The sequence below is a fragment of the Oryzias latipes genome, chromosome 10 (genome assembly GCF_053564925.1).
Source record: "Oryzias latipes strain Hd-rR chromosome 10, Olatipes_Hd-rR_3.1".
Lineage (NCBI taxonomy): Eukaryota > Metazoa > Chordata > Actinopteri > Beloniformes > Adrianichthyidae > Oryzias > Oryzias latipes.
In genome coordinates this window covers 19,057,693-19,071,124 of record NC_136246.1, presented here as the reverse complement: position 1 = coordinate 19,071,124, position 13,432 = coordinate 19,057,693, and the positions used below count along the sequence as shown (strand labels likewise).

General features: G+C 39.1%; 1 protein-coding gene across 3 annotated transcripts in view; it reads right to left on the bottom strand.

Moving 5' to 3' along the window:
- Positions 1–2,494: 2,494 nt before the first annotated feature.
- Positions 2,495–13,432, bottom strand: part of apbb2a (amyloid beta (A4) precursor protein-binding, family B, member 2a) — a 38,451-nt gene continuing 27,513 nt past the window's right edge. For all 3 annotated transcript variants that reach the window (XM_023959190.2, XM_078953594.1, XM_078953593.1), the window contains exons 9-14: positions 11,166–11,280; positions 8,861–8,936; positions 6,381–6,461; positions 6,166–6,281; positions 5,546–5,728; positions 2,495–5,098 (exon numbers count right to left, since the gene is read on the bottom strand). In XM_023959190.2, the coding sequence (XP_023814958.1) occupies positions 4,922–5,098; positions 5,546–5,728; positions 6,166–6,281; positions 6,381–6,461; positions 8,861–8,936; positions 11,166–11,280 (748 nt within the window). In that variant the 3' untranslated portion in view covers positions 2,495–4,921. The remainder of the gene's footprint in view (positions 5,099–5,545; positions 5,729–6,165; positions 6,282–6,380; positions 6,462–8,860; positions 8,937–11,165; positions 11,281–13,432) is intronic.

Here is a 13,432-nt window from a genome sequence, read left to right as displayed (position 1 = left end):
TTAGGCCACTTTTTCTCAGTTTTTAATGAATAATTTTTACTCATATTTAAATTCCCTTTATCCATATTCTCCAGCTGAAAAGGTACAGAGCTGTGACAAACTCACAGATGATCTCATTTTAGTTTTTCCTGCCCACTTTTCCACTATTCCTCATACCTCACAATGACATTACTACCTGCCATTATGAAATTTGCTCTTAAGAAATGCTTAATGCGAGTTATTAAGGCCTTTCACCCACAGAGGGAGTGACAGAGTTCCCCCACGCTGTTATTTTTCTCCAGCCATCCATCATACTTTATACGTCCGCAGATGAGTATGAAAAGATAATCAAACTGCTGTAACGTTGCCACTAACAGGATTTTTTTTCTTTCTTACCTCTAATAAATGTTGCTAATCAAATCTTATTGTGGCACTTTGAAAAGCACCATAAAAATAGCAATTATATAAACGTTTGAATGTTGCCTGGGTTATATGGGCATTGCCGTGCACAGTAAGGTTCTTTATGAGCCTGTTATATGGAAGCAGCTGGGGACAATAAAGACATTCCTGCATTACTCTGTAGTGTTCATTCATTCATTACAGTGTAGTGTTTCTATAATTTCAGAGAAAGCAGATTTCACCACAAATAGGTTTTTTTTCCACATGTTTTTTATGGACTAAAATGTTTAGCCAAACATATTCAAGGTCTTGTTTTTGAAGGCAGAACACTCAGAAGAAAGGGTCTGGAAAACAACGCTGCAATTAGATTTGGCAAAGATGGAAGCTCTACGGATTTTGATATAGTTTCTGGAGATATAGATATAGAGGAAGTGAGGTTTACAGGGATGAGAGAGAAGAAAGACAAGTAAGGCAGAGTGCCTCTTTAATAATTCAGCGCCCCCTGTCTGTATGAGTTAACATCAATGAAGTCCAGGGCAACCACCAAGACTGCACACTAGAGAGGCCTTAAAAACAATGTCGACTGCTGTACAGAGGGTCTATCAATGCACCTGCAGGAGAACAAATGGGAAAAATGCACACTCTTATGCTTATATCTACACACACCCACATTTGAATGATGATTAACGGCCAATTTGTGCAATCACTTGAAGGAATTTGCATTCAGTCCAAGCAAGCAGCTGAAAAATCAAAGTACACAAAAGAGTCACCCAGGCTGCTTTTCCCTATGGTGTACACTGTGCTTGTGAATTATTCAGCCGCTACAGAGAGCGGTGAATTCCAGCATGGCCTTCTGCTGAGACAGCAGGTGACCCCACCACCAACAGCAAGGACACGATGGCTCCTCTCCTCTCCTACCTTCTCCTCTGTGCCGCAGGCCTGGAGTTTACACAAGTGAGTTTGTGAAGGTGTTGGTGTGTGGTATTTGGTACAGTTATTTACGTACATTATTCTAAACATTGAAATGTGATGGTAGCTTGTGTTATATGTCTGCAGTTGATGCAAGTAGCTACTGGGCTGCAAGGCTGCATTGGTCTACAACAGAAGTGATCATAAGGATTATGGGAGTGTTGTTACCAGAAGCCAACAGCTGGTACAACAAATAGCTAATGAGCCAACAATTAACCAGAGACAACAAAAAAACAGTGAACAATCCTTTAACTTCCGAACCGAAGCTTGTAAGAAACTGAAAAACGCTGGCGCCTGGTGAAATTCACCAAGTAACTGATATAAGTGCTTGTTAAACATACATGTCAGAGGTTTAGGGTTAGGGTTAGGGTCTTGGCTTTCCTTTTGCATAATCTTAATTTAGTTTTGTCCTGTTAACTGTTCTGGATCAGGTGCGACCCTCATTTGCAATAAATGTGAAAACTGTCAATAAACTAAAACCAATTTTGAACCCTTCTGTTTTTATTTTAATTGTGAACTCTTGCTTTTGAAATTGGGATTCATTTTAGGCTCATTTTTGCAACCAACTTCAAGTGGTCACATAAAAAATTGCAGGTTTTAGCACTGTAAATTGTGGGTCAAAGTCTGTGTGTCAATAAGCTGTGCTTCTCAAATGAGGAAAACTTTTACAACCCAAGCAGAAAAAAATTAACTTGATGTGTTTTTATAAGACATTTAAAACATGATACAATATTGTATGATATGCCTCAAGTCTTAATAGGACTTTACAAAACAAGTTAGTACATTTTTAGGTCCTTTCAGGTCCATAAGATTATCTTAATCTGCCCCTCTTTCCAGATGATGTTTGATATTTTTTCAATCCCCCCAAAACACCAAAAAGTTAAAGAAATATTAAAGAAATTGAGAATAGGGCCTAGTCAAGGACAGGATCAACTTAACCACTGTTACATAGTGAATAGTGTGAATAATTAGCTCAGCTGACCTGGAAAAAGCGCTAAAACACGGAAGAATCTGCCCTTTTTTATGGTAATGCTTTTATTGTCACAACTGATACATTTACATGGTGAGACGTGACAAACAGAAAATTATGTTTCGCATTTCTCTTTTTTTAGTGTGCATTTTTACTAACATAAAAAGCTTCGACAAATTTTACATTGAGTGCAGTTGGTGGCCATGAGCCCATGAGCATAGAAAAGAGTTTTTGACGGCATACTTATATTTTCAAACATAGATATTAATTCCCGCCGTGTGTGCATATTAGTGTGTTATGACTGTGAGAGGGTGTAAACTGTCTGAATTCTCAGTGGTTGAGAGAACACTGTTAACCTCAAGTGTAAGGAACACATTTGACCTTTGACATGCCTTCCAAGCGCTGCAAATGGGGTTGTGCGCTGCTGTGGATATGCCTCCCAGTGCTTTACATCCGCTTAAGTTAGAGTCTGGAATTTTCTGGATAAATTTTGGCTATCTGCATAAAAATTCCTGAGAAATTTGACAAGTTTAAACTGAAATATTTCTACATTCATGAAATGTTAAAATGTTTCTTTTTGTGTACAAAAAGCATCACAATCCAATGCATCAAAATACATCAAAAACTGCTTAAGGGCTTGAGTCACCATAGTGTTTTGTCTGAGCATCAGCCTCCTTCAGTTTGCTTCTTCTGCGGAAAATGCGTGTGCCAAATCTAAGCGGAAAGAGCTGCATGCAGTGTGCTTGTTGCAGAACAGATTTTGTTTATTTTGTAAGAATTTTTACATTTTCTTACAACTCCTATTTGAACATGTGGTTGTATAAATGAATCCTTTAAAAGTTGACTTAGTTGTTCACATTTTGTTTCAAGTTATGGGTAACATGTGAGGACAAAAAAATTTATCTGAATGTCCTGAGAAGTCAACAAAAAAAAGAAAGAAACCTAATTAGTGCTAATAAATAATTCAGAGGCTTAATATTGGTCACATATGTTACAAAACCATGACCTAGTGTAGCTTGTCAAAAGGATTTTAAACAGGTGAAACGGTTATACACTAAACCTTAGAACAGTCAAACTTTGAATGATCAGGGACTCGGATTTTGCAGTGACATATGGATGGATCAAAATCACTGAAGTGCCAACTGTTTGAAAATTGATCATTTAGGATAAATTAATAATTGCGGTTTGTGCCCGACTGGAATTATATGACACCACGTCTTTTATACATCAGAATAGAGCTGTGAAAGTAAAAGCCTGGAACAAGATTCACGAGATTCGCACTGTTTTGACATTTCGCACCAAACCTCTTCCAACTGTGCACTAGTAAACACTAGAAAAAGAAAACCCTCCCTGTTTGTCCAGTGTGAACGGCATGGGCTAAAATGTATGTTCAAGAGCCTGCATTAAGGAAGTTCTTGCATGCACGTCACATGCCCGATGTGTTTGTAGCTTTAGAAACGATTGCCTTTTAATTATGACTTGAGATCATGATGATTCTCATATTGCTTTCTCAGTCAGCTTCACTGGCTGTTCTGCAGCGGTCAGACTGACAGGCACATTCGTTGACCAAATGAAGACAAATATCTTGTTTGGTGCTGAGATAGGAGAACAAAGTCAAACAGAAGATTGATAAGCCTGCAGCAGCTGTTGTTGCCAGAGAAAACCACTATGTGAGATGCACCCAGCCTTCTTCTGCTCTGAACTTCTTCAATAAATAAGTGAACAAAAAAGCTGACATTCATTAATTGTATTTTTACAAATGATAATCTATTTAGATGTTAAGATGGATTTCTTGTGCCAGTCAAGTAAACATGTGATGGTTTTTTTTGTGTTTTTCTCATACCAAAACCCCTAACATTCACCACACCCCCATCAGGAAAACATGCAGAATCAAAAGCCCTATTTCAGCCACACTTTCTGTCAAAAACATCTCATCTCTCTGATGCTGCATCTACAGGTCTTGTGCCCTAAAATGTAACTTTCTACATACAATCAATTACAGATGTGTCACTTTTTTAACAATCACGTCACAGAGGCTGTGTTTTCAAGTGACTCCTTTATCTCTGAAAAATGCTTTCACCATTTTGGTGGCTGATGCCACTTCACATCTGATCGAAATCACATTTTCTCATGTTTTTCATTTTTACAACAGCAAGACACTTTCTACATCTACTGTAGCTCAATTAGTCCAGAAGTCCAGAAAAAGACGGATATGAAAATAAAAAAAAACACATTTACAAATGCTGCTCCGTAAGCAATTAGCAAATAGAGGCTGGATATTCTTTTTTTGTTGATAATTCTGTCAGTAGTTTGTTATCAAGTAATTTTCCTAGAGTAGAAGATAATTGATTATTTTTGAGGTCCAATTTCTACCAGTAAGGTCAACTTCTTTTCCTATTCTATTTACAAAAGCAGTTTTCTTTCATTTATTTTTTTAATTGGTAGGTATCTCTAACCATTCCCTTCTTTCCTGTATTTGTGATGATCCTTGTTATACTGTGTTCACTGTACATCCTCTTTTACCACGGCTGGTATTGTTTGGGTGTGTGAAGTTGGTGTCAGTGGTTTCCAGGCTGGACTGGGGTGAGTGGCCAGTGGTGATGGTCATTGCTGTGGCAGTTCTGATGACTGTTTCTTGGGTTTCAGAGTGTCTATGAGAGACTGGACGCTGCGTTTCACACTGGTGGTCACCCGTCGGGTCACTGAATCCGGAGAGGGGGAGGAGGAAGAGCCAGCGCGCTGAGAGGGTGGCCGGGCGACCAGACACTTCTGGTACCGGAGCTAAGAGAGGGCAAGACAAAGTTATGCCAGTCGTGATATTATTGCTGCCATACTGTCTATTTCTGCAGTGTTCCACACAAATGAGGTAAAAATAACAAAACAGGAAGATCAATATCCTAGATCTGGGGTCTGCAACCTTTGACGCTAGCTTTGGGCCAGTTTCTTACTGACTAAAACCCAACAAGAGCCCTAAAGTGCCACTTCACTGTTTGGAAAATGCTTTTGCGGCCATTAAGCCTTTTATTCATAAATTTTAGCTTCTAACCTATTATTTAAAAAAAATAACTTTTTCTTTAAAGCCAAAGTGCCACAATGGAGGGACAAAAGAGCTGCACATGACTCTGCAGCCTCAGGTTGCAGACACCTGTCCTAAATAGCTCCTTAAAATTGTGCCACAATCCTCCAAATGATGCAAAAAATGTTTTATTTGAACTTTTCAGAGCTTACCACACAAGCCGCCTGCACAGCTTCCGAAACGCAGCCAGCATTGGGGTCACACCAGAAAGCATGACACTGGAAGTGCTGGCTCCCAGTGTCCATAATGAAGGCAAATGTATGGATGTCCCGCCCCACACCCATGAAGGACAGAAACCGCACACGGCACTCCACCAGTACCTCCTCTTCCTCCTCCTGCACAACAGAACGACAGAAATATTTTTAAACATTTTCTATAATCTCGAACTAGTGACAGAAACTGAAACTGAAACAGAGGAACTACACTGAATTAAGCCAGATCTGGTTCCATTTTCCATAATGTTTCAATTGTTGCAAATTTGCTAAACACTATTTGTTAAATTGTTGCAAACACAATAAAAACTCAAAGTTAATTTTCTCGGCTGCACTTTTTCTATGTAGGCTCTTCAGACATGTTTACTAACAGGACCTTTGGTTTGTAACTATTATTACTCTGAGCAGTAAAAATGAAGCCTGAATTGGGATGAACATTTTCCAGGAGTTTACTGTACAGTTTTCCAAAAATGGCTGATTGGGCAGAACAAAGTCAGACGAAAGTCCACTAAAAAACAACCTGTTTCTAACCAACAACATGTCTTTGTGAGCCTCCTTGCCTTTTCTTTGATGACGGCGACAGTGGTGTCAGCAATGCTCAGTATGACGGGAGTCCAGTCCTCTTTGCCTGTTGATGCCAGCAGGTTTTCTATGGCCCCATTTATGACGTCCATGCCTGCAAAAAATGGGTTAAAAAACACAGATAGGAGATAACATAACCTATAAAAAACATGTAAGCTTTAAATATGAGTGTAAAGCAAGGAATTGGCTTCACCTATTGGACGAGACACAGAAGTCACACCGAGGTACAACACATGAAACTTCTGCACCAGCTCTGTCTTTGGCATCGGAAACTCTGGAGACAAAATGAAAAACAAGAACAAAAAAAGGAATGATCAAATGGTTGGACAGCATGGCCGGAGAGGACAATTACCGGTAGGCGTAGTTAGCATTCTGGTTGTAGTAGTTTCTAATAGATGAGCCCAAAAACACAAACTAGGACAGACGTAAAAAGCTGAATGTTTTAGAAAACAAATATAATTAAACCACAAAATAGCTGCGTTTGGCAAAAGCCCACTGACCACTAATAATAATTATGAAATAAAATATTTAAAAAAGATAAATACTGAATAAATAAATAAAAATTCTTATCTATTTCTGTGTTTGAAAATGAAAAAAAGTAAAAACAAATAACTATAGGAGTTGACTGCATGTAATTTTTTTGTATGTAAACAGAGAATAATTCATGAAAAATACAATAATCCATAAACTAAAATGTTTTACTCCACATTAAATAGGTTGTAGTTGCTTTTCAATGTAAAACTATAGAGCCGGAATATACCAACAGGATTAGATGATTCAAGACAACATCAGAAGTTTCTAAAGAGCAGTCCGTGGAATTGGCCAAATGCAAAGAAATAAGCAAAGGTTGGTGAATATTTTAACATTTTCTGCAGCACTTTCATGGTTACAACATGAAAAAACAGACCCAGAATTCCAGAAGGGAGCTGCCACCCTGTTTCAACTGTGGCTGAATGACAGTGACAGATTAAAACCATCACCCTGGACTCATTCAACACGGGTGTTTTATTCTCCAAGAAATTAAAAATGGACAAAACAGAAAATACTATTCAACTTTAAAATCTCTTTTGCCTGTACTTATTATTGTTGTTAATGTAATCAACACGTCTACATCCCTGAATATTGAAAAATATGGGCATATCCCATGTAGGTTTTTCTAAATATGACTGTTTTAGATAAGATTGTCAAACAACCATAGATTTAACATAGCTTTCAAAAAGTTCACCAGCCATGGCTGTCTTTGGCAAACTTGACTTGGACTTATCAAATAATAATATGACTGAATGTCTGTCCAGTTTCATGAGCTGTTAGGCTTTTCAGACAGTAATGTCATAAAACAATGGAGCTTGGACAGACTGGATCCAATGAGCACAGAATAGTCATTTTCCTGCTGTTGTTCTTCATCAGTCTAATTTCTTCAAATTTCCTTCCAACACTCATGCAGCAATTCATTGAAAGGAGAGATATTGAGAACAACTGTTTCCAACCCACTGCTGTGTCCCCTCTATTGAGGAGGCTAAGTCTCTGTGAAAAACAATTACTCAGAAAAAATATATACACACACATATTCATGGAAGTTGGTTGTAAAGAAACTCTGAACAGAATTTTCTTTGACCGTAAAGCTGTGATGTGGGCTGAGGTGAACCACATTATTCCTGCAAGAAATTTGGGTAATTAGATTTTAATAAGGCAAATTGTCTCTGCAAATGAGAAACCGTTTCTTTTGTAGTCTGATCACTCACACGGCTTGCCTCTTCTTGCAGCATAGAAGGAATAGTGGATTGATTTTTTTTCTGTTTTTTTTTTGCTTTACAATTAATAGGAATATTAGATAAAGGTAATCACAAAACAGAAAAGGTTTGACAATTTGACTTTGCAATGAGATAATGTGATTTTTGAAAGACATGTTGTTCTGGACTCACTGCTATACTTAAAAAAAACAGTGATTCCTTTTTTGTTAGCAGACGTTCATTGATGCTCAAGAGGAACTGGGGTTTAAAAAAGGTGGCCAATTCTGTCACAAGAGACAAAAAAGCACAAATAAAGAGGTAGCACAGGGCGGACAAATGCAGTTCCTTACACGTTTCAAGAAATATATTTGCCTGGGTTATGGAGCAAAAAAAACAAACATGTATGCATACTGTAAATCATAGCTTTTTAAGCGCTTAATTCACAGATGCTCAAAAGTCTTTCCAGGTCCAGGTCAAGGTTAAAGTCTTTAGCTGTCATTTTTAAGTCAAGTGTTAATGTGTGAGTGAATGTGTGTGTGACTGGGTGAATGGCTCTGTGACTGTAAAGCGCTTTGTTCTTGTAGGAAGAAAGGCGCCGTATAAGTATACGCCATTTACCATTGCCATTTAATTCTCAATTTTTAAAACTTGTTTATTTAAAAAAGTTAGTCATGATACAACTTGCCAGGAAGCAATAACAGAAAGTAATATTCCAGAATTCCTAAAGAAAACTTTGAAAGCAGGGAAGCAAATGAATATTGTAAAACAAGTCCCAGATTTCAACTTTCAAGTCAGGTCTGAAGTGTCAGCATATGCGACTCAAAACGACACCAGTCCCAGTTACCACCTCTGGTCTAAGTGTTCAGTTATTTATTACTTCTATGTCAGGAGTCTCTGATATTTAAGAAACATAAACAAATACTCTTCTTCTGTGAGTGTGTACCTTGTAGTGGCACATCAGAGCCGTTTTGGGAAGAGTTGCCAGCTGCAGCTTTGGCACTTTTTCTTTCAGCCATAATCTAAGCAAAGAAAAAAAATGGGTTACACAGTGAGTAATAATTTAATCCAAATATTCACAATTACCTAATAAAAAACAGAGATTTCACAATGCCCTCCAAAACAATTTTAACTTTGTCCTTTTTGCTTGGTCAAAGACACATAAACACACACATACATTTAATTAAGTCTACGCTAAATGTGTGTGAGTATATAGTGACATTTAACACTTTGCAGTCATTTGCTCCTTTTTTACATCATATGGGTAAGTACTGTTTAATGAAATTATACCTAATCCTTGCTAGGTCATTAATGTGGATCTACTAAAAGATTGACGGCTTTTGAACTGCTTCTGTGCTTTCTTTCTCTGCAGTGTGCTCTCTTGAGGAGAGCAGAAGTTTTGGCGTGGCCTGCTGCTCTGGGCCAGTGCTCTCTCCTCCTGCTGCAGACACTTGATTAATTGTAGGTGTCATTAATCAAAGATGATGGTGAGTCTGCAGCTCGGCTCACGAGGGAACGCACGGGAGCGCGCTCACATTCATGCACACTCTCATACACGGACACAAGGGAGCCCTGTTCAGTGTTGTGCACAGCTGCAAGGCGCAGGTCACCAAGTTTCTTCCCTGCAGTAGAAAGAGACACTAGTGTGTTTAAAATAGGCAGCTTGAGGATGGGAGGAAAAGTTGTATGCATACGGTTATAGACACTCTGGTACAAACTCCACGCTTTGAGGTTAAAGATAATACTAAAGTGAACAAAAAATATATATTTAACTGGGTCGCAATGCCTCGCAGGGAGAAAATCTTTAGTTCCAAGTATTCATCTTTTACAAGGTTAGATCTGACCTGAGGAGAGACTTACTTCCCATTTGTGCACAGAGCGTTCTGTGTGTGTTTGTAAAAAAACAAAGTGTCTCCAAGGAAATCAACAATGTTTTCATTGCTTCCCATTATTGCCTTGAGATATATTTCTGTTTCCTAAAATAGTCTGATTTAAAACAAACTTTAACTGAGAAGTAAAGATGCTTCTTAAAAACAGACGTAGAGGGAATTTTCTTTTTGAAAGGCAGGTCAAATTTTTAGATTTACTGCAGAGGAATTATTCCAAATCATACAATCTAACCTTTGCTTTAACTGAAGGAAAAATGAAATAGGATTCAGGAAAGATTTTGTGACGATGGGTAACACAGTTTGGTTGGTTTGGCCTTGGCACCATGAGGAGCTACTCTTTTGACAGCCAGCATTGGCTGTGTGCAAGTGCAGATGGGAAAAGGTTGGGGTTTGGATCCAGCAGGTGCAATGCCTGAAGCAAATCTAGATTTGTTCTCAGTCCTGTGGGAACAAGCATGGTGTCATTAACCAGGGGGTCTCAATGTGACTTCAGGTTTGATTAAAATTCTTTCAAAATGGGACAGATGGAGCCTTGTTAGCTGGAATCTAATTTAAGAAACTGTTGAGTTGAAAAATTAAAAAAAGCAGGCAGACCAGAAGATGACAGCCCAAGCACACATGCTGTTGTGAATTAGCCGGTAAGTGACCAATAGTTTCAGCAAAAGCGGAGACTCCTGCAGCCAGGACAGTTTTATTCATGATGCTTGATCACACTGATGTAAACAGAAAACTATGCAAAGCAAAAATGAAGAAAAATCAAGTTTTCTTTATGCATAAAATGCCGTCTGAGGATTATTTCAGACAAAATGATCTTATAACTTGGAAAAGCTGATCATTAAATGTCCGGCATATGCCATAAGTATTATATTAATTATGTATGCTTTAAGCCGTAGTACGTTGTTGGATCGCTGGTTCCAGTCCAGGACTAAGCCTGGATGGAACAGATACCCAGCAGTGTTTGCTCCACCATTGTAACCCCACTGCGGTGCCCTTGAGCAAGGCTCTTTACCCGAATTGCTCTAGTGGAGCAGCTCATTGGACTACAGGTTGATCTGTGGTTGTACTGGGTAGCCCCGAGCAATGAATGTGAAACAGGACGTCCTTGAAAATGAGAGTTCACTCTCTTAAGATCTGCTCTTTATAAATAAAGGTTAAAAAACAAGTGCAGGCGGCCTCCCGTCTTGTCTTTACAAAAGCTTTATCTGACTTTCATGAATAAAAAGTGGCTCCTCTTTACTGCACAAGCAGAAAGTAATGGGGTTCTGTCAATAACACTCTCACTGATAACTGATTAAAAGCTTGTTTGAGAGCAAAAGACAGGCTTGTGTACGTGGAGGAGTTAACAGTGACCATGGCGCCCACCTTGGAACAGATTTCGTGGAGACTTGTGGCGATGGCTGCAGCAGGGGTATCACATCGGAACACGTGGCACTTCAGCACCCGAGTGTTCTTGTCTCTTGCCACGTAGGCAAAATCCCTACGATGAAAAAAACAAAAGAAAACACAAGAACAAGTAAGCATAATTTTCCAAAGTAAATAAGTCAGTGCTATCTCATTGTGGTTTCATAGCATGTGAAGCAAAAGCTTTTTTTTTTTTTTAAATGGATGCAAAATCTCTAATAGTACGTTGACACCGGGCTCGGGAACCACTTCCAAGCGACCACTTCTAATGAAAAGTCTTTAAACACATGTGTATGCACATTTCAGGCTTACGTGTTCAAAATTCTCACATGCAGGTGTCGCTACGCAAGCATGTTTTCGACGTTTATCATTAACCCAATGTAACTTTGACCAATCAGACACTCTGGTTTGGTAGTGGCGTATAGATGCTGTCCCTTTCAATTCATGTAGCATGAGAGTTGGTAAATAGAAAAGGACTCCATCAGCAAATAAAAGCTGTAAAGCTTTTTCACACATGCTGGAAATGTTGAAGTTTTTTTCTCTTTTCATATCTGAATGGACCTGTGCTCTAATTACCCTCCTTAGTTATGGTGATACAGCTCTTTTCATTTTCGGTGTCACTTCATCTACGCTTTGGAGGGATTGTTGGAGCAAATGGTTGAAGAAAGCACATTACTTAAAGCTCCCCTGATGCATTACATGTGTGCTGTGGGAACAAAAACTAGTTAATAATTAACTAGAAATGTCCAGCCTTAAATACAATTACACAAAAACCCACATGTGCGTGTATGTAGATGTGAATCCTATTGCTCACAGCTTTGTAGTTCTGCTGCACAGGATATGAAAGTAAGTAGGAGAAAATTAGGATGGGATTGAGGGAGGAGGCTCCACTGAGACCCAAATTTTATGTAGAGAGTGGGTGGAAGATTAACAAATATCTGAGAGATAGGAAACACGCACAGAAACAAACAAACCAACAAACAAATAGGTGTATGATGGAAGAAACACACACTTATCCTCAAAAACACGTGAGACAAGCTTTAGAACTACAGTCAAGACAAAAAACTAGTCACTATGTGGGCAAAACAGAGTGGTGACACAGGGAGAGACCAACTTGCACAACTGTGCCACCAGATGCACACAAACATGCTTCGCACACTACAGCGTTAGTAAAGACACAAACAGAAATATGGCGAGCCCAGCTGGCATTTATCTCAAGGGGCCCTTTATGTTTATGATTCCATTACCCGGCCTGTCTCCTCTTCTTAATTGTGTGCTAACACACTTTGGGTCGATAATGCTCTTTGCCTGCGGCGAGGAATCAAAGTGCGACAGGACGCGTGACTGTGCGGCGTCCAGCCCACTTTGTTCAGGGACATTTGAGCAGGCTATCGCCCATAGCAGCATGAGTGGCCTTGCCTCACATTCCACAAATGATTCTTTTATGACTTCTGTACCCTCTATCAGGGGTTGCGGCGCTATAAAACAGCATGCAACTCCTACCAGGAAATAGCTTGTGGCCAGTCTGGCTTGTGATGATTTAGCATCAGTGATTTAGACCTACAGTATCTGCTGCTGGGCTCCTGTAAAGCGCAACGGTCACTCTGGTTGAGGCAAAGCCACCAACTTGACATCTATAGTGGGACTGATGTGATTTTACAGGTTGAGAGTCCTGCATGACAACTATGGAAAACAATTGAGCGTCTAAATTAAACATCAAAGAGGAGTTACCTTTCTCTTTGTCCCAGGAGGCAAAAGGGAAAGTAGAGTGAAGGAAAAACAGAAATGTTAGCAGTTTTTTAGCACACGGATACGGTTTGTTTGGGTGCAATCAAAGCTCAGACATGCATACCTCTATTTTAATGGGATGGAACTTGTTTTCTCTAGAACATTTGCAACATGCTGAAATATCTAAAAAACTTAAATCTGCCTTGGACTGATTACAAGTTTCTCTGGCACTCGTGTTTTTCTTTCACAATAAAAGTGGCCCCAGATAGAAAAGGAAATGCAGCATTAAATGCATAAATCAGTTGCAATTGATGATAGCCAAACACCCAATATTCTGTGATCTTCCTCCATCGGGATCAGTGCAATGCAAAAGAAAACACATAGCTAATTCAAATATTGACTGGCTTTGTTTCTTTGAGGAACTATTAGGGAAGTGCTTCCGTGTGTGCATGTTTGTGTGTGAGCAGCAGACTATATTTTCAAGCAAGACTCTTATTATC